At 40.5% G+C, this 22,030-nt stretch overlaps 3 protein-coding genes across 6 annotated transcripts in view; all 3 read right to left on the bottom strand.

The window, feature by feature from the left end:
* Window positions 1-655, bottom strand: part of LOC138949027 (uncharacterized) — a 117,982-nt gene extending 117,327 nt beyond the window's left edge. Inside the window, exon 1 of the mRNA XM_070320730.1 lies at window positions 486-655. Coding sequence (XP_070176831.1) covers window positions 486-640 — 155 coding nt within the window. The 5' untranslated portion in view covers window positions 641-655. The remainder of the gene's footprint in view (window positions 1-485) is intronic.
* LOC138949026 (uncharacterized) overlaps window positions 1-22,030 on the bottom strand; it is a 116,682-nt gene that overhangs the window by 73,034 nt on the left and 21,618 nt on the right. Inside the window, exons 2-5 of one of the 4 annotated variants that reach the window (XM_070320726.1) lie at window positions 8,859-8,982; window positions 8,546-8,795; window positions 6,395-6,457; window positions 3,915-4,441 (exon numbers count right to left, since the gene is read on the bottom strand). The exons of 2 other annotated variants lie outside the window; for them this stretch is intronic. In XM_070320726.1, coding sequence (XP_070176827.1) covers window positions 3,993-4,441; window positions 6,395-6,457; window positions 8,546-8,795; window positions 8,859-8,982 — 886 coding nt within the window. In that variant the 3' untranslated portion in view covers window positions 3,915-3,992. Of the gene's footprint in view, window positions 1-3,914; window positions 4,442-6,394; window positions 6,458-8,545; window positions 8,983-22,030 lie in introns of those variants that run through there. One more of the 4 variants, XM_070320725.1, reaches the window with a different exon arrangement.
* Window positions 1-22,030, bottom strand: part of LOC138949033 (uncharacterized) — a 127,065-nt gene that overhangs the window by 91,553 nt on the left and 13,482 nt on the right. The gene's annotated exons all lie outside the window — the stretch shown is intronic.

Raw genomic sequence — 22,030 nt, 5'->3', positions numbered from 1 at the left:
AATGGTCAAAATCAGCACTTCGAGTCTGTTTGTTTCAGGGCTTGTTTTCACTTGCCTGACAAATCAACGTAAAAAAAACCCGGCCGTGCATAAACACATTCACAACACACACACACACACACACACACACACACACACACACACACACACACACACACACACACACACACACACACCGTGGACACACACATACACACACACACACACACACACACACACACACACACACACACACAAAACACACAAACAACATATTCTTCAGGTTCATCACAATTTAAAGTGGGGGGCGGGTCTAGTGACACTCTAGGCTGATCGTCCGTGAGGAGCCCTGCAGGCTGTTGAATGTCGGTATATATCCAAGTGAAGGAATGGTTTTATTCCATGTAAAACATCAGCAGATTTGGGATGGTAGGCTAAAGTACTAGTAAAGGAAGGACTGTGCTGTAAAAGCCAGGCAACCGAGTATTTCGTTTCACAGACAATACCTTTCTTGTGATAAACTTGAAGCCTGTCTTCTGTCTCGCAGCAGCTCTTCCGTCAGTTGTTGTGCACCCCTCTGCACAGATTGGGAGTCAGAACTCACCACAGTGCAAGTGGAAATGGCCAGGGTAATACAGAGCAATTGGAACGAATTTCCCATCTCGGCGAGAGCATGTCCTATACGGATCATGTCAAATCGAAGTGCTCTTGTTTCTGTCTATAGTTTGTCTCGTAAACCAGCCCGCATGTTACAGAGAAAACAGTGACTTTGATCTTGCCCTTATGACATGTGCGGAGACGATTTTTTGTGGCATTATTGCAGTTTCAACACGGACGTTGTTTGATGGCTGTTCGCCTTTCTCACACATTTTATTAGAACGCACTGTGGTTTGTATGGTATCAGCTGTGAACATCAGAACTGATTGATATTAGCTATGAGTCAGAATCATATACCTGCAAACCTTTCATTTTTGCTCAATCGATCGTCACTCATGTTAATCTATCTACGATTTTTAGAGGCCTGTTCAAGGCTCCCCACGGACACCTCGCCGAGAGGGTCTCGAGACCCTAGCTTTGATTTTAAGAGGTTATATGAGCTGTAGAGGGTCGAAAACCCGGCGTATTGTTTATGATGACGAGTAGTGTAATATGTCTTTTTTGGTCGGAATATTCCAGACACACGCACAAGTAAACAGACACACAGACACACGCACACTTACACAGACACACAGACACACGCACACGTACACAGGCACACAGACACACGTACACAGACACATAGACACACGCACACGTACACATACACACGCACACGTACACAGACACACATACACACGCACACGTACACATGCAGACACACAGACACACACACGCACACGGACACACAGACGTACTCAAGCATGGCGACATTGGTGCTTGCACTTACTAGCTGACGACTATAGTCTGCAAATGTTGCGTACGGTACGCACGAGAACGTAAATTGAGTGCTCTTTGTATGTTTAGTGCGTCCCGGGACCACCTCAATACATTTCGAGTACGTATTTTTGGCTTCTAGTGCGGGTAGGACGCAGGGACGCGCAGTTTGGGGAGCTCTGCCTGTAGAACACTAATTGTCGAGGTTTTGGTCGATATTCACCGAGTTTGTTTCTGTTTTCATTTGTTTTGGAGGAGAGATATGGCTTTGATCTTGCCATAATGAGATGTGTTGAGAAGATTTCTTGTGGAGTTATTGCAGTTTCAACACGAACGTCGTTTGATGACCGTTTTTCTTTCTCACACATTTTATTAAAACGGACTGGTATCAACGGTGCACATCCGAACTGAGAGCTTACATTAACAATGAGTCAGATTCATGTTATTAGCAAAGCCTTTTATTTTGGCAACACAGTATGCCCATCCACGTAAATCCGACCACAATCTGTCATTCTATGACCGCGCCCTCTATGTGTTTGAGTCGGAGCGGCCATCCTACGGACCCTTTGACCAGTTTTCATGTTGGAAAGCAGGGCTGGTGTGCACGAAGCAAAACCTGGGCGTAACCTGACGTGGTGGAAACAAATTTCAAACAATCATTCTGACCCCACGGCTGCGTTCCGCTTTATTTGGGCGGAACCCAGTTTCGCTTCGTGCATCTCAGGCCCTGTGCTCTCCAAACTGTTGTACCTATACGCACTAGAATTCAAAACAAAAATATTGGAAATTCTTAAAAGGGGTCCCGGGACGCACAACACCTGAAAAGAGCGGGTCCCGGGACGCACTAAATTTGTGTAATCATGTGTACCGTTGGTACTGATGTAAAGCCTTAACCAGTTTCCATAAAGAATAGACAAGAACGGACATTTGACTGGAGTTAGAAGAGAGAAAATATTCTACCAGATTTGTACCGATGTGTATTAAAGGCACAGTAAGCCTCCCGTAAACCATCACAGATACTGTCAGGCTTTACACACAGTACAAACACCCTTTCACCGCTTGAGAACATCCTAGGTGCCCTCCGTAAAGAGCGAGCAATTTTCAAAGAATTTATTTTTGCGTGGTTTATCTTACCCCTGAGCCATCGTGAACCCGTGTGATCCAGTTTTCCTTTTTCACAATGTAGTCGTCAGTTAGTCATTTGAATGCGACTCGATGTGAGCTTATCTACAATAGCACGTTTTTATGCACGAAACAAACGGCTGTGGTTCACAAGAACTCTAGCGATGGCTTTTGACTGTTGAGAGGAACGGCGATATGCACTGTAAACCGTCGTCTGCTACGACCCTTGCGTGACCCTGCTTCCGGGTTTGTACTGATCTTGTCTTGATGAAAAAATAATTCTTTTATGATTAAAGAATGTTTGTGTAACAAGCTGTCAATCTATTATTTAGATTTTAAAAGTTAGGTCTAGCGCAAAAACATTCTGATAATCATCGATTAACGGCTATCGCCAGTTTACATCGATAGAATCAGACCCGAAGTGAAGTAACTCAATTTTTGACCTGAGTTCAGGATGGGTCCAAAAAGTGTCACGTCGAGACAATCTGCAAAATTAGTAATTCTTTAAAAACTGCTCGCTCTTTACGTAGGGCACCTAGGATGTTCCCGTTTGGTGAGCGTTCAAATGGAAGGGTGTTTGTACTGTGTGTAAAAGCCTTACAGTATCTGTGATGGTTTACGGGAGGCTTACTGTCCGGGCGTGATTTCCGGTATCAGTTGAATAAAGTTCATAACAGCCGTCCAGCACCAAAACGAGGCGCCATTTGTAGAGGACCAAGTCCACAAAAATAAATTCTTTGAAAATTTCTCACGCTCGACAGAAAGCATCCAGGATGTTCCCGTTCGTTGAGCGTTCAAATGGAAGTATGCTTGTACTGTATGCAGACGCTCGGGGAGCTCTGTGATGGTTTACGTGAGACTTACTGTGCCTTTAACTGAGTAAGTCTAACCGATATGACAAATAACGCTTGTGTGGAAGTCTCTCCTTCTGGTCCTTGAATCCTCGAATAATCCGTGGAGCGGATCTTTAGACCCCTTGAACATTATGACTGGGAGTCCCGGGACCCTCTACTTAGGGTCTCTGTGGAGAGCCCTGGGGAAGGATTGATGTGGGGGGTTGGCGGGGAAAAGGGGGTTGCGTGTGAGAGAGAGAGGGAGGGAGAGAGAGAGAGAGAGAGGGAGAGAGAGAGAGAGAGAGAGGGAGAGAGAGAGAGGAGAGAGAGAGAGAGAGAGAGAGAGAGAGAGAGAGAGAGAGACAGACAGACAGAAAGAGAGAGAGAGAAAGAGAGAGTGAGAGAGAGAAACAGAGAGAGAGAAAGAGAGAGACACACACAGACAGAGACAGAAAGACAGAGACAAAAAGACAGAGAGAGACAGAGAAAGAGGTATGTTTGCCGAGGGTCGCACACAACATTTCTTACAACCTGGGAAGGGGACAATTAGACACTGAGACTTGAACATCTGGTTGCTGTTTAGGTCTTGCTTTTAATAATTATATGCTCAGATTATGTAGCCAGGTTTTCTGACATAAGAACGTGCTACTTTGAGCAGACGACACAAGTGACGACCTTGTCGTTGATGTAGGGAGGACAAGGAAGACTTCCGCACACAGTGACCACGTAGTAGAACAGAAGGCCTTCGTCATTCCTCACCCCGCTGGAGTCGTCTTCAGGACTGCCATCCAGACACACGTACTCGCCGCCATAGTGAGCGTATCGCTCTGAAGCCAGGTGTCCGGTGTAGTGGGGTGTCCAGCCCGGGGGACAGGTGAGGGTGGCGGGCACCATGATGGTGGTGGACTGACGGGCCAGGCACACGGAGCAGGGCACGTCGTGGTCGTCGTGACCAGGGATGTTTTGATACTCAGCGCCGTACAGGTAGCCGTAGTATGGTGGTTTGGCCGTGTTGTCAAACTGTGGCGTCCTGGTCAGACACAGAGTGTTGGTTCCGCTTCCTTTTACGTAGTGATTTTTACCTCCGGCAACCCCTTTAGTAAACACAGGAAACAGATGTTAGTAATAAATCCGACATGTCGGTATAGGGGAAGGGTCCCGAATAGGGATCGGTTCCTAATGAGGACCGCCTCCCGTACACTAAACAAACAACGTAAGAGCGTTCAGAAAAAATTCCAGTCGCGATACTTGCCCTCTTTGCATAACTTGCACATGCAAAAACAGCCGGCGATGCACAAACCAAAAGATATTAGGCCTTTTCACTACACTTCTGTACTCACTCTAATTGTGACGTTTACAACGGACTAGTTTCGGTCGGCAAACAGAGGTGACTACTTTAAAAAAGAAAAAAAGAGAAAAAAAAGGTTATAACAGACAGCTGAGACAGACACTGGTTGTAAAATCTCAAAATGTGACCCACCTTCTCCGTGTATTCGCAAAAATAATAGTAGGTACACGGGTTGCAGTAATTAACGAAGAAACTTTCTGTGATTACCTAATCACGACCCTACCAACCTGTCTAGCTAGTATTGAAGCTTTTGATAAGACACCATGCACAAAAGAAAGAAAGGGTGGGTGTGTGTGTGTATGTGTGTGTGTGTGTGTGTGTGTGTGTGAGTGTGTGTGTGTGTGTGTGTGTGTGTGTGTGTGTGTGTGTGTGTGTGTGTGTGTGTGTGTGTGTGTGTGTGTGTAACGACATTTGTCCAACATTACACCACCCAAAACGACCTTTTTTGTCGATATGATTTACTTTGAACCGTCGGAACGGTTACGAACATGATAGATATATCTCATTATTACCAATTCAGTGCCCCATATGGCTTTTTGACCAATCAGGACGGATTCTAGGTGACCCTCTAAATGTTATAACGTTCAGGCAGGGACCCTTTTTGTTTATCACGCTAAAAATTAACAAGACAAAGTAAAAATGTAATTCAACAATATCAGCGTGATTTATTCTAAAGAATGACACTTCAAATGCTGTCAGGTAATACTCTCTTTATCTAAAAAATACCGAAAAGCGAGTTTTGTCGGTGGGTGCTTTACGGAACAGCAAGGCACCGCCCATCGTCTGAGTGTGCAATGCCGACCGCTCACTTGAAATCTAAATGATCAAAGTTCGGAAAAATCAAGTGAAATTGCGCCACTCGCTTTACATCAAATGTATCTTTTCGTCATTTCCCATCCGTCTGGAGTCGGTTCTAAATCTGTCGCTCTCTGTTCAATGAGAAAAAGCGAAGCAACCGAAACGCATGTTCAACATGGTTTATCTTGTGAGATTGTTGTGTGTCAAAGGCATTTGACCTGTGAATATTCATCACGTCAGGTGTGTTACTCTGATTGGCTGTCACGGGAATTCTTTGACTGACATGCATAATCAGGTAGAAGCGCTCAAGTTCCCATTGCAGCTGTTCTGTCTAATTCGCGGGGTTGCTTCGAAATTTCTTTTGGTCGAATTAAACGGTAATAAAACCGTTATTTCTAATATGCTGACTGTTAGCAAATGATATCGCCTAAAAGGCTCATGCTTGATATCTTTTTTTTCGACATGTCTTGTTATCATTTGCTAACAGTCAGCATATTCGAAATAACTCAAATAACTAACATGAATGCGATTCTTTTGAGATTTGGCTAGCAGATTACCCATTTTGTCTCAATCTGTCACACAGTTTGTCTCATTGTTATGTGAAAGAAAGCGGCCGCAATTTTGGCGAAGGATGGAAAAGCTGCCTTTTTGATGGCGATTTTCCACGGTATTGTGTAGTTGATTTACAGTTTGATGGAAAATATCGTTTATTCAAAACACACAGCTTGAGAGCAAAAACCTGTTTGTGTGCATTTCAATACTAAAAGTAAATAGACCATCATGAGAATGGCGGTTTACATGCGTACGTGTGTGTGTGTGTGTGTGTGTGTGTGTGTGTGTGTGTGTGTGTGTGTGTGTGTGTGTGTGTGTGTGTGTGTGTGTGTGTGTGTGTGACACTTACCAGTATAAACCAGAGTGGTGTTGTTGGGACAGATTTTTCTCCCCCAGCGAACGAAACTTGAACCTGGAAAGGTAACAACAGCACTGAACGTTAGCAACTAGGTTCGAGGTTGTTGATTTTTAACGTCCCTAGAATCTCGGGGTTAGAACTCTCCACAGTGTCTCCCACTGTGTCACAATGCTTCCCACAGTTGTGTCGAGATTTACCAATGTCGTCAATGTTTATTTGAACCACACAACCCAACTCTACTGTGTCTCTCGCTATGTCACAATGCTTCTTAAAATCATGTCAATATTTACCAATGTCGTCAATGTTTATTTGAACCGCACAACCCAACTCTACTGTGTCTCTCACTATGTCACAATGCTTATCATGTCAATATTTACCAATGTCGTCAATGTTTATTTGAACCACACAACCCAATTCTACTGTGTCTCTCACTATGTCACAATGCTTCTTAAAATCATGTCAATATTTACCAATGTCGTCAATGTTTATTTGAACCACACAACCCAACTCTACTGTGTCTCCCGCTATGTCACAATGCTTCTTAAAATCATGTCAATATTTACCAATGTCGTCAATGTTTATTTGAACCGCACAACCCAACTCTACTGTGTCTCTCACTATGTCACATTGCTTCTTAAAATCATGTCAATATTTACCAATGTCGTCAATGTTTATTTGAACCGCACAACCCAATTCTACTGTGTCTGTCGCTATGTCACAATGCTTCTTAAAATCATGTCAATATTTACCAATGTCGTCAATGTTTATTTGTACCGCACAATCCAACTCTACTGTGTCTCTCACTATGTCACAATGCTTCTTAAAATCATGTCAATATTTACCAATGTCGTCAATGTTTATTTGAACCGCACAACCCAATTCTACTGTGTCTCTCACTATTTCACAATGCTTCTTAAAATCATGTCAATATTTACCAATGTCGTCAATGTTTATTTGAACCGCACAATCCAACTCTACTGTGTCTCTCACTATGTCACAATGCTTCTTAAAATCATGTCAATATTTACCAATGTCGTCAATGTTTATTTGAACCGCACAACCCAACTCTACTGTGTCTCTCACTATGTCACAATGCTTCTTAAAATCATGTCAATATTTACCAATGTCGTCAATGTTTATTTGAACCGCACAACCCAACTCTACTGTGTCTCTCACTACACAGATACAAGATACAAGAAATTTTATTGTCCTCATCAATACAAGGAAATTTGGCATGTGTGTGGCAAGACATAATACACTGATACATAGACATTTACAAAGCAACAACTGAAGTTGTCATAATGCTTCTTAAAATCATGTCAATATTTACCAATGTCGTCAATGTTTATTTGAACCGCACACCCCAACTCTACTGTGTCTCTCACTATGTCACAGTGCTTCTTAAAATCATGTCAATATTTACCAATGTCGTCAATGTTTATTTGAACCGCACAACCCAATTCTACTGTGTCTCCCGCTATGTCACAATGCTTCTTAAAATCATGTCAATATTTACCAATGTCGTCAATGTTTATTTGAACCGCACAACCCAACTCTACTGTGTCTCTCACTATGTCACATTGCTTCTTAAAATCATGTCAATATTTACCAATGTCGTCAATGTTTATTTGAACCGCACAACCCAATTCTACTGTGTCTGTCGCTATGTCACAATGCTTCTTAAAATCATGTCAATATTTACCAATGTCGTCAATGTTTATTTGAACCGCACAACCCAATTCTACTGTGTCTGTCGCTATGTCACAATGCTTCTTAAAATCGTGTCAATATTTACCAATGTCGTCAATGTTTATTTGAACCGCACAACCCAAATCTGCTGTGTCTCTCACTATGTCACAATGCTTCTTAAAATCATGTCAATACTTACCAATGTCGTCAATGTTTATTTGAACCGCACAACCCAATTCTACTGTGTCTGTCGCTATGTCACAATGCTTCTTAAAATCATGTCAATATTTACCAATGTCGTCAATGTTTATTTGAACCGCACAACCCAAATCTGCTGTGTCTCTCACCGTGTCACAATGCTTCTTAAAATCATGTCAATATTTACCAATGTCGTCAACATTAATTTGTAACAAAGACTTACCTTTAGAACAATGTGAGAGGAATCAATCTAACCTTTGCCCTTTTTCAGTTTTTCCATTTTTGTCTGTATCTTCGCCTGTGATGTTTGTAGTTCTGCTTTCGTTGACTGAAGGTCTGACTTGGTTGACTGAAGTTCTGACTTGGTTGACTGAAGTTCTGACTGAAGTTTTGACTTGGTTGACTGAAGTTCCGACTTGGTTGACTGAAGTTCTGACCGAAGTTCTGACTTGGTTGACTGAAGTTCTGACTGAAGTTCTGACTTGGTTGACTGAAGTTCCGACTTAGTTGACTGTAGTTCTGACTTAGTTGACTGAAGTTCTGACTTAGTTAACTGAAGTTCTGACTTGGTTGACTGAAGTTCTGACTTTGCAGTAAGCTGACTGATCTCCAGGGCGTGCAGTTTGTTCTTCAGGGATGACAGTTGTGCTGCTTGCTGGGCCAACAATGCTCCCAGACCGTCATCACTCTTCCTGCACAGACACACACAGTCATCAGTGCGATTCATTGTTTGTATGATTTGTATACACTGTGTGACACAAAACGAAACGCGCTGCTGAAACATAACATGGCTGTCCAGGGAGAATGTTGTAGTCCAACAACTGGATGATTGCAGTACACGTATTGTTTTGCAGTTGGTAATCAGTATAAATGTGTTTGAGCGTGTGCATGTACAAACCCCGTGTACGGAAAAGTCAATACCAGGCCACTTTTAGTCACGCGAAATTCCTCGACAATGGCCATGAATGTATACATGTATGTTTATACCCTGCTGATGCAACATGCAGAGCTTGACACTTTTATTCACAACTGTTGAAGATACCTGCCTTACGTTGTAAACAACCATGTACGACATCGCACACTTTCAAGGCATCTTCCTCCTCCTCCCCGCTTCCCTTTTGATTACATGGGATACGAGTCTATTTACGCTTTGACACAAAACATGAACAATCTGGCTGCAAAATCGGAATGTTTGGCTGAACTAATTGTGCAGGTTGCCATTGGTATTAGGCACCAATAAAACAAAGAAGTCATCTTTACAAAAAAACAGGCTACCAATTAAGTCTCCATACGGAAGAATGCTCCTATCTTATGTAAAAGCCTGCGCGGCTCTATGACAATTTACCGGTTGGTTTAGATAAGAAGTTGTGTATCTAAAGTTGTTCTTATGCAGTTTCAGGTCTGAGATGGTGAGCAGAACAGTTATCACGTGATGGACTGCGACTCTAATGGTCAAAATCAGCACTTCGCGTCTGTTTGTTTCAGGGCTTGTTTTCACTTGCGTGACCAATCAACGTAAAAAAAACCGGCCGTGCATAAACACATACACAACACACACACACACACACACACACACCGCGGACACACACACACACACACACACACACACACACACACACACACACACCAAACACACAAACAAAATATTCTTCAGGTTCATCACAATTTAAAGTGGGGGGCGGGTCTAGTGACACTCTAGGCTGATCGTCCGTGAGGAGCCCTGCAGGCTGTTGAATGTCGGTATATATCCAAGTGAAGGAATGGTTTTATTCCATGTAAAACATCAGCAGATTTGGGATGGTAGGCTAAAGTACTAGTAAAGGAAGGACTGTGCTGTAAAAGCCAGGCAACCGAGTATTTCGTTTCACAGACAATACCTTTCTTGTGATAAACTTGAAGCCTGTCTTCTGTCTCGCAGCAGCTCTTCCGTCAGTTGTTGTGCGCCCCTCTGCACAGACTGGGAGTCAGAACTCACCACAGTGCAAGTGGAAGCAGCCAGAATAATACAGAGCAATATGGATAAGGCTCCCATCTCGGCGAGAGCTTGCCTTGTACGGATCATGTCAAATCGAAGTGCTCTTGTCTCTGTCTATATTTCGTGTCGTAAACCTGCCACAGGTTAGAGAAAAACGTGTCTTTGATCTTGCGGTATTGAGATGTGTGGAGAAGATTTGTTGTAGCATTATTGCAGTTTCAACACGGACGTTGTTTGATGGCTGTTCGCCTTTCTCACACATTTTATTAGAACGCACTGTGGTTTGTATGGTATCAGCTGTGAACATCAGAACTGATTGATATTAGCTATGAGTCAGAATCATATACCTGCAAACCTTTCATTTTTGCTCAATCGATCGTCACTCATGTTAATCTATCTACGATTTTTAGAGGCCTGTTCAAGGCTCCCCACGGACACCTCGCCGAGAGGGTCTCGAGACCCTAGCTTTGATTTTAAGAGGTTATATGAGCTGTAGAGGGTCGAAAACCCGGCGTATTGTTTATGATGACGAGTAGTGTAATATGTCTTTTTTGGTCGGAATATTCCAGACACACGCACAAGTAAACAGACACACAGACACACGCACACTTACACAGACACACAGACACACGCACACGTACACAGGCACACAGACACACGCACACGTACACAGGCACACAGACACACGCACACGTACACATACACACGCACACGTACACAGACACACATACACACGCACACGTACACAGACACACATACACACGCACACGTACACATGCAGACACACAGACACACACACGCACACGGACACACAGACGTACTCAAGCATGGCGACATTGGTGCTTGCACTTACTAGCTGACGACTATAGTCTGCAAATGTTGCGTACGGTACGCACGAGAACGTAAATTGAGTGCTCTTTGTATGTTTAGTGCGTCCCGGGACCACCTCAATACATTTCGAGTACGTATTTTTGGCTTCTAGTGCGGGTAGGACGCAGGGACGCGCAGTTTGGGGAGCTCTGCCTGTAGAACACTAATTGTCGAGGTTTTGGTCGATATTCACCGAGTTTGTTTCTGTTTTCATTTGTTTTGGAGGAGAGATATGGCTTTGATCTTGCCATAATGAGATGTGTTGAGAAGATTTCTTGTGGAGTTATTGCAGTTTCAACACGAACGTCGTTTGATGACCGTTTTTCTTTCTCACACATTTTATTAAAACGGACTGGTATCAACGGTGCACATCCGAACTGAGAGCTTACATTAACAATGAGTCAGATTCATGTTATTAGCAAAGCCAGAGAAAGGGAGAATGTACGTTCTGGCTCACCGATTCCGACAGACCCTAAATATTAACGCAAAATAGGCTTCTGGACTAAACTTTTACTAAAATGAAACATGCGACAAAATCAGAAAAATACTGCATAAATCCATACAAAAACAAGAAGAGCAAACGCTCGATCGAGTCACTTTCGCAGTTCTGAATATTATATGAGGCATCAGATGGACAGGAAGAAATTGCTATTCACAACACAATGAGTCACGTTCACATAAAATTTGAGCCCGGTCACTTTTATAGTTTCCGAGAAAAGCCCAACGTTAAGTTGTGTGTTGCCGAACAGAAAAGGCTAGTTATCTCCCTTGTTTTTCTGATAACGTTCGTAAAAGGCTACAGATGTAAATACTTTGATGTAAAGAATAATCCTACAAAGTTTCAATCACATCCGATGAACTTTGTCAAAGATATAAAATGTCTAATTTTTCCTTTGACGCTGACCTGTGACCTTGAAAAAGGTCAAAGGTCAACGAAACCATCGTTAAAGTGTAGAGGTCATTGGAGGTCACGACTAAACAAAATATGAGCCCGATCGCTTTGATAGTTTCCGAGAAAAGATATAAAATGTCTAATTTTTCCTTTGACGCTGACCTGTGACCTTGAAAAAGGTCAAAGGTCAACGAAACCATCGTTAAAGTGTAGAGGTCATTGGAGGTCACGACTAAACAAAATATGAGCCCGATCGCTTTGATAGTTTCCGAGAAAAGTCCAACGTTAAGGTGGTGTCTACGGACGGCCGGCCGGACGGCCGGCCGGACGGCCGGCCGGCCGGCCGGACAGACTAACACTGACCGATTACATAGAGTCACTTTTTCTCAAGTGACTCAAAAATACAGTAAAGTAATGTTGTTTTGAACCAATGCCGGGTCTGTCGGAATCAGTAACCCAGAACGTACATTCTCCCTTTCTCGTAATACAACATTCTTAAGCTCAATACGCTCTCTCATTTACAAACTTTACTTCATATGTCCTTTCACTGTTAGAATTATATCTGATACATGCAATGTGACTGTCTAAACGAATAGTTAACTCTTTACAAGTGATTCTATTTTTACTTTTTCTTCCCGTCCTATTTGAATCCCCTTTTTTAAAAACTGCTTTTTCAGATCTTCTATATCGATTGGCTTGTTATATTCAGCTCGTGTTTTTGTTTGAATACTTGCTTTCTTACTTTTGTAGTCATCAAAGTCTGTTTGTATCTGTTTGAATTCTTCGTCAGAAACTTTTGAATCTTCAAGTGCTTTACTGATAGACAGTTTTAGACTAGACAATTTTGATGATGCAAGAGTGGAAATGGATTCGTGTTTTTCAAGCTTTTTCACAATTTTTTTCATTATAGCTGATGCTATAAATGATAAACCACCAACTGCTGCTGCGACACCACCTAGGATTAGAGAAACTGGAGTCCCTACTCCGGTAGCTAACAGAATTGTTCCCGTTACACCTGCAGCTGATGCAAGGATAGTAGAACCAGTGCTGGCATTAGAAAGGCTGTTGTAAGTTGTTGAGTACTTACGTCTAGCGCGAGAATATTTTTCTAATTCATCTTCTAGTTGTTTTTGTATATTACTAATGTGTGCCAGTCTGAATTGTTGACTTTCTGCTGCACTTTCATCAATATTAGGATAAAGCTTCACACTGCTAGTCATCTTTTTAATGCAAAATATAAAATATTTATCTTAATTCTCACTGGCCAGTGTTTCTGCTAAGCTTTGAAGCTGTTCATTGCTTAACACCTTATCTGTATAGTAGAAAGCAATCAAATCAAGATAAGTAAGATTAATACTTCTTATTTCTGTTAAATTATTTATATCTGCGTTAACAACAACATTTTGGTTTGACGTCTGTTTTTTTTATTGTGTTAGAATCCTTTTGAACAGCAATAAATACTCTGACTTCTTCAACATTTAATGGTCTCCAGTTGAGATTTATTCCTCTCATTAGAACAGTGTTTGTGGTTTCTTCCCTTTTCCTGACAACTATATCAAATATCATAGTTGCATTCTGCCCTATTGGAAGCTTGGGTATAAAATCGACAATGGTGTCAGCGTCCTTTTCAACACTTTGTTTTCTGTGAATGAGATAGTTGTTCTTATGGAAAGGTTTAACTGCAACTTCTCCCCTGCTGTTAATCGCAGGAACAAGGCTAACAATTAGTGGTCCAGCATTGATTGACTTACGGAATGTGTCGTCTTTTCCAACAAGAGTGTATGGACTCACAAGTTCAAACTTCATTTCCCAGTCAATCTTTTTCATAACAGGACTAAGTACCCATTTTTTATTCTGATGTTTCCACATGTAGAATGTGTCATCGACAATTGGATCAGGTACATTAACATCACGGATTTGACCTAGTTTGAGGAATCTTGGTTTCTTTTCATCGTCGATTTCCTTTCTCTTGTAATGACCAGTGTCTGTAAACTCGAATGCATACACTGCACCAACTTCAGCATTGCTCTCAAAGTCGATAGCGTCTGCTAAATCTTTCAACTCTATAGTTGAACATGCAACAGGATAAGCTATTGTAGGTCCACTCGACATTTTAATACTCAATATTTTATGGAACTATTTCCAATGTAATGTTAAACAAACAATCAACTGGTTGTCCACTTTGATTTTTCAGATCAATGTGTAGGAATTCATGACACCCTTCCTCCAAGTCCTTGAACTGAAGTGTCTTAAATGTTGGCACGTGCATTTTACAAAAAGAGGCATCACTCGGTGGAAGAATCCTAAGCAGATCAGAACGCTGATCATTAAACAGATTATAGGATGTGTTAAGCTCTCTCATGTGAACAAACAGTACACTGTTAACATCCATGTCAATGGGACGTGTTCCCTTGTATATTTTTGTAATTCCAAGCATATCAAGGAGTTTGGTTGGAAACTCAAATGATCTGTTTCCTTCTCTAGTTTTGGGCATAGTAAGAGTAGCAATGAGACTTGCATGATTTAAACTCGCTGTAATACCTACTGGAGCAAACAATTCTTTCTCTAAAGTGCAGAAGTCATAGTAACCATCTTCTACAGAATGTGTTTTACCATTAATTCTAACCCAGTTGTTAGCCTTTTTTTTACTGATATTATACCAAGTAACCTTGTACATAATTTCATGCAGTGCAACTTTCATTCCTCCATTTTGATTGTTGATAGGGTTTGCAAGTTTAACTGGCACACCAGTCTTCACATTTGTTAGTGTGATAAACATTTTTTATTCAACAACAAAAATGATTCAGTATAAATTCAACAAAGACGTTAAATACAAAACTGGACCATATTACAATCCAAAGACTATTTCTTTCCATGAGTTGGACTTTGCTGTAACAGAAACAGAATCCATTCGCGTTAAAGTGCCTGACCCATTCCATTCTTACCTAAATCCCCCAATCAAAAATGATAGTGTTCCAAAGATGTGGAACTCTCACCCAATTCAGTTCTATCAGAATCAGTTAAACTTTGCAATATTCTGTGCAACCACAGGATGTGGAGTGTCCTATGCAGACCACATGAATAATTCAAACTTACTGACAAAGTGTGTGTACACATTTCACGTTTACTATCAGTGCAGGAGAATCTTGTCTGAACTTCAGGCACCAATGCCGCATGAAAAGAGCTGGAACCCATTCAACAATAGGATAAACATGAAAGTGTATGAGCGTCTCTGCAATGAATTCAATATAGATTTTAAGACCGACTTTAGGCAAAAGCAAGACAAAAACCATGGCATGGGAACACTATATTTATGGGGTGTCCACAGGAGGTATAATTTTGATTACTGGCCAGGTCATACATCTTTTTCTTCAAATGTGCAGGTACAGTTAGGATCAATAGAACAAGAGCACCACAATGCATGGACTACTTTTATATTAGACACCGGCAAAGGTTTCACTGGATCAGGTGTTGAAAGGATCAATGAATCTATCCGAACATATACGTGGTGCTTGCTAGGCTCGCAGGCACAGACACGATCAAACATAATGAGAACAAGCACAGGGTTTGATGCACAGAAACAGTTGTTATCAAATTTAGAAGATGTCATAAACTCTGCAGTTGATCTGCCTTCCAGCATCAAAAGGTATCAAGACTCTCTCCGTTATGCAAAATCAAAAGTTGACTTTGCTGTTGGTAACTGCCTTTACATGTTACCTTCTGATCTCCAGCTGCAGATTGGAACAATAACAAATTATAACAATGAAATCATTATTGCTAGTGACACCCAGCCGCTTGGAAAGGGTGAAGAACTGAATTCAGAAATCAGAACGATGCTACAGCCATATCACAATGAACAGAAACAAAGCGTGACAAGTGAAGATCGGGCTGCAGGTGAAGATCATTCTGTCACTAGTGATGATCAAGCTGTTAGTTTTAGTGATGATCATGAATCGCAGAAGACTGCTCTAGTAATTGGTGGAGTGGGTGTAGGCTTACTTTTGCTTTATTCTCGTTAGCAGAACACCTGCAATTAAAACTATTAGAGTCCAGAGATGTTCAGCCATGAAACCAACAACTTTACCTGCAAAAGATAACAGCCAGCTAACAATTGAACCAATGATTCCTGGAAGTGCATCCAAAGCTTTTGCTGCTAGTTTCTTTAATAGTTCTGCAATGTGTTTGAGTTGTTTCTTTACCCATCCCGGATCAGATGGAGGTGAAGGTGAAGGTGGAGGTGGAGGTGTGACAGTGCCACCTGTGAGTGCAAACACTAATGTGCTTATTGCAAATCCTAACGCAGTTAGTATACTAGCTATTGTGATTCCCTGCTCTCTGAAAAGCGTTCTAATTCTTTCAGCAAGAGTTGTGTCTTCGTAAAGGATTCTTTGAATTGTATTTTTTATTCTGCTGACCTGTGTTCTCAGTTGTTCTCTATTATTACTTAGAACTTCTAACCTTATGGCTTTCTCCTCCTGCAAATCTTTTAAACGCTTAGAAATTCTGTTTTTTACTTCTTGTTCTAGGTTCAAATCATCAGCATCAGCAAGTTTTTGTTTCTCTTTGTTTATATCTTCATCCAGCTGACCTAGTTTTGACAGATTATTTGCTATTTCACCTCTGATGGTTTGTAGTGATTGATTAAGGGCTTCTATTTCTCTCATAGGTAATAGTTCATGTGGAGTCTTCAGTGAAGTTTCCTCAGAAAAAGAAGTCTCTATCTCTTGTATAAGTTGATCAGCCTCATCTGCAAGTTTATTAAGATCTTGCAATGGAACAGATTCTATTTGAGTAGCAGTTGGTAGTCCTAGTTCTGCTTTTTGAAGTAAGGAAACAACATGGGAAGGTGATGACCGTGTGCTAGGCACAATATCTAATTGCCTAAGTCGATTAGCAGTAAGTTTTTGTTTTAGTGAAACTTTTGATAGAAACTTAGCAGGATTAGATTTATATGTAAGTTGGACTTTTTCTCCTTTATCGCTAGTTGTATATAAATGATTTGCTTCCATTTTGAACTGGTTTGGATCTAAAACATCAGGTTCTTCTCCTAAACTTTTGTAGAAATCTCTAACTTTACCTTCCAGAAGTTCATGTCGTGCCACCTCATAATGCAGTGAATGATGGTAGGGAACCAAAGGGATTGCTTCGCTCATGTCGTCCGCTGGCTCAAATAAATCTTCAAATCCACCTTCTGCCATTTGTAACTTATTTTTTATTTTGAAAATAAAAAAAGATGGCACAATCGTTCGGTTCTGTTCTTGATCCTTACAGAAGGCTGAAAGAACCTCTCGGGGTAAAAGGAATAAGGCAAACAGTTATAGTTACAAATAATCCTTCTACTATTGATCAGAATGAAATACTTACTGTTAGGTTTCCTAATCTAGGTAAGAACGATGTTATTGTACCAGGCACTGTAAGACTATCATTCAAATTAGAATTAGAATCTGGCTCAGATGAAAATAGGACTTTGGCTTATAATGTAGGAAGAGCAATTGTGAGGAAGATTACTGTCAAACTGGAAGGGCGGGAAGTGATGTCATTGAATAATGCAGATGTATTTTTAGTTTATGCAGATAATTGGTTAACTGACAATGAAAAGAAAAACAGAGTGTTTCAAGGGATTCAGTCAGACAATGGGATAAAAGTTAGAATAGGAGCAGGAGATAAAGCTGACAATAACAAAAAAGATAACGCTGTCAATGTTGCTTTTGGAAACAAATTTTGTATTCCACTTGACTTTGAACTCATAAATTCACATCCTCCCTTCTATCAAGGAGCATTGCGTGACAGGCTGTCATACGACCTGACTTTCAATAGTTATGATCGTGTTATGCTTTCACAAGACCCGGAAGCAAAGTATAAGGTGTCTGGAATTTCTTTAGAGTTTGATGTTGTAAACCATCCTGAACTGGCTAGACTTATAGAAAATCAGTACAGTTCTAAGCTGCCTATCTATTATGAAAGAGTGTTGAATCACAGTACACTTTCAAAAAGCCAGGCTGATCCAATCTGGAACATTAACTTGAATACACCAGCTAGGTCAATGAAGGGAATACTTATGTTGTTTGAGGAACCAAAAGATTCATATGAAAGGCAAATAGAAAAGTTTTACAATCCACTAATCAATAGAGTATATTGCACAATTGAAGGGCAGCCAAACCAAATATTTGCATCTGGCATGCTGCCATACCAACACTATGATGAAGCAAGAAAGTACTTTACTGGAGGAAGATTGAAAGACCCAACATCTGATCTTGTGGCTAAAGATCTACATTTACACGGTGTTGGCGTAGAAGATTTCTTGACAAATAAATATGCGTTATGGCTGGATCTCAGAACAACTGACGACAACAAACTGCATGGAAGTGGAAGGCGAATTGAAAACGGATCAGAAGGAATCACAATACAAATTGAAAAGGAAGTAGGGAGTAGTAGTAAATCAGTTAAGATCTACGTGTTTGTTGTGTCAGATGCGCAGTTAAACATCTCTGAAAGCAGATTACAGGATATTGTTTATTGAACGTGTTAAAATGAAGTATCTAGATTTTCTTCCAAAAGATCCACACTGTTCTTTGATTTGTGGGGCAACAGGTTGCGGCAAAACAAGATATGTTTTGGATTTATTACAGACTGTTTACATAAATCACTTTGAACACATAGTCATATTCTGTCCAACCATAAAGCATAACAGAACATACAAGGAGAGAAAATTCATATGGTCTGATCAAAATATATTTATTGTAAATCCTTCTGATCGTCTAAATGTTTGCTTGGAGCATTATTTCGATCTTTTTCAGAACACACCAACACTGTTTATTATTGATGACTGTGCAGCAGAACGTGACATTGTTAGAAAGAAAAGTGCACTAGCAAAGCTTGCATTCAGTGGACGACATGCATTAATATCAGTTTGGATATTAACACAAAAATACAATGCAGTTCTGAAAGACTTTAGAGAGCAACTCAAAACAATAACATTGTTCTATTCAAAGGACCGTGACAGTTTTGAAGAGTGTCTTCGAGAAAATGATGTCATTGAAAACAAACAGGAGAGAGAAAGAATAAAGAATAATCTGAAATCTTCTAAGCACTCGAAACTGGTTTTAAAAACTGATCAACCAGTTCAGTATGTATGTTTGTAGAAATCCTTGCTAAGTTCTTGTCAAGTTCTTACTCAAGTTCTTGTCAAGTTCTTACTCAAGTTCTTGTCAAGTTCTTGTCAAGTTTTTACTAAGTTCTTGTCAAGTTTTTACTCAAGTTCTTGTCAAGTTCTTACTCAAGTTCTTGTCAAGTTCTTGTTAAGTTCCTACCTAAGTTCTTGTTAAGTTCCTACCTAAGTTCTTGTTAAGTTCCTACCTAAGTTCTTACTCAAGTTTAATTACTAGATTTTAATTTTATTCTGCATCAAAATAAAATGAACTGTGATGAATTGCTGATGCAGACTGCTACAGATATTGAAATCTGTGACAGTAGGACTATACCTGATAAAAAAGAAAGATTGTATTCACTTGCTGTTTGTGGAAAAACAAAACACTACCTTGGGCAGCAGTTAACTGTGGAAGAAGTACAACATCTTTCCTCAGAAGATATAGAAAAGTATCATGGACGGTATGAATCAGTGCTTGGTTCTAAGATGGTTAGAAGTATTGGACAGACTGTTATAGGTTTGTACACAAAGATTTTTGGACATTTTACACCTCTCGACTCGGAGGAAGACTTAACACATGATCTAACTCATGACCCTGTTGTTTCCAAGTCCCTCGAATCTCTTGCCTGTGGCCTGTATTATCGATTTGGTGCTTTATTAGTACCATTTGTTGCTGGATTAATTACTTTCAAACACATTAATTTTCAGAATAAAAAAGATGACGGATCAGTTGAAGCAGACAGTGGAGCAGACGAAAATACCAGAAGTGAACACAGTGACAAAGAAACCTGGTAGAGTAGAAGCAGGAAAAAAACTAGCCGAATGGAACAGACAAAAAAAGTTAAATCAAAAGGCAAAGCAGAACATTATGTCTGAAGTTGAGCAGACACCAAACATTCCTGAAGTGACTAAGGTCACACAAACTGATCAAGAATTAAAATCTTCATTTCTATCATACAGAAAAGTAGCTGTAGCAGCTGTTGTTGGAGGAGGTGGATACTTGCTTTACAAACTTTGGCAAGGCAAATATAAAGTGTCAGAAAAACCAAAATCAGAAACACCAAAACCAACAAACAAAGCAGTACAAACAATAAAAAAGCCCACAGTAGTACCTGCAGTGGATTCATTTCATATGGAATAATTTTAATATTTTAATTTTGATAACATAAAAATGAGTTCTGAAAAGACAATAGTTAATCTAGTTTATCACGCTGCAGTGATTGGAGGCTTGAGTGTAGGTTACACAATGCTGGGTAAAAGTCTCCTCAGAATGAAACCAGCCGACTTGGGAAAGTTAGACTTCGAAGACGGTGCTAAACTAATTGGTGTTGTGACAGCTTCCTTTGCAACAAAAGACTTCCTGGTGAAGCAAGGAATTATTCCAGAAAATATAAACATGTAAGACAATAAAATGGCTAGCTTGGTTATGATGGTGGGAGGTGCGATTGTAAATGCGCTTGCATTTTCTGGCAGCAACTATTTGTTTTCTAAACTGCAAAATGGTGAAGAGAGGGAAAGGCACAACAAAGCCATGGAACAACTGGCGAAAGCACAGGATGAATACGAGAAGAAACGAATTGCGCAGTTAGACTTTATGAATGATAAACTCAGGCAGCAAGGACATGCAAACAAAACCTTTGCCAATGTTGATGCAGCCATTCAAGAATACTATCTTGTAACTGGAAAGAAAATGAAGACAAGTGCTCCTCCAAAACTGGGTGACTTTTATCAGCCTTCAGAAGAGCAGAAGGTGGGCGAGATTGTTTTCATTGTTATTGGTATGGCTGTTGTTTACTTTATTGCGCGTGCTGTCAAATCTTAATATTCTGTCATTTAAAAAACCATGAGTGATGCTTTGTTATCTAAAATATATTATTCCCCAAAAGGATACTGGAAAGGAAGAACTGCTATTGACAAGCTCAGTGACGCAGCAGGTGTTTCTCAAGATATAGCAAAGAAATGGTTGTCAAAGCAGGCAGTTTGGCAGATCTATTTACCTGCACCAAGAAAAATTACACGACCACACTTTGTTAACATTAAACCGAATGACACTCATCAAATAGACCTGCTGTATTTACCGCATGACACAGTCAGAAGGAAGAAATATAAGTATGCACTGACTGTAGTTGATGTTGCAACAAGATACAAAGATGCTGAACCGTTGACAGAGAAAAGTGCTATAGCTACAGCTGTTGCCCTGCAAGAAATTTACAGACGTGGACCACTAAAGTATTCCAGAATGATTCAGTGCGATGATGGTAAGGAGTTTAAAGGAGCTGTCAACCAGCTTCTGTTAAAACATCATGTTACAGTGAAGAGAGGTATTCCAGGAAACCACAGGTCACAGGCTATTGTTGAGAGCTTTAACAAACAGTTGGCAGAAAAACTGTTTTCATATCAGTACCATCAGGAATTTTTGGACACAGAAAGTAAATTGCGTAACACTGAATGGGTCAAAAGATTACCATCAGTACTTAGAGCAATGAATCTGGAGGTATTTAAAGCTACAGGGTTAAGACCAGTTGATGCAATCAAACAGAAAACAATACCTGTGGCTCCAAAGTCAACAACACCAGTGGCATTACTACCTTTCAATCAGAAAGTCAGATATTTATATGCACCCGGTGAAGCTGAGGGTGACAGCAGGAAGCGTGCAACGGATCCAATCTGGAGTATTGACATTCATGAAATCAAGAGAGTAGTAGAGACAAATCCACCTATATATTACTTGAGAGAACCAGCACCGCAAAGAGCCTTTGTAAAAGAGGAATTACAATTAGTTCCACGTGGTACAAATGTTAAATGATTTTTTATTTCAGATTTTATAGTGTTAACAAAAATGGAAGCTCTGAGAAA

This window comes from Littorina saxatilis, linkage group LG15, assembly GCF_037325665.1.
Source record: "Littorina saxatilis isolate snail1 linkage group LG15, US_GU_Lsax_2.0, whole genome shotgun sequence".
Lineage (NCBI taxonomy): Eukaryota > Metazoa > Mollusca > Gastropoda > Littorinimorpha > Littorinidae > Littorina > Littorina saxatilis.
This window is presented reverse-complemented; position numbering and strand designations above follow the sequence as displayed.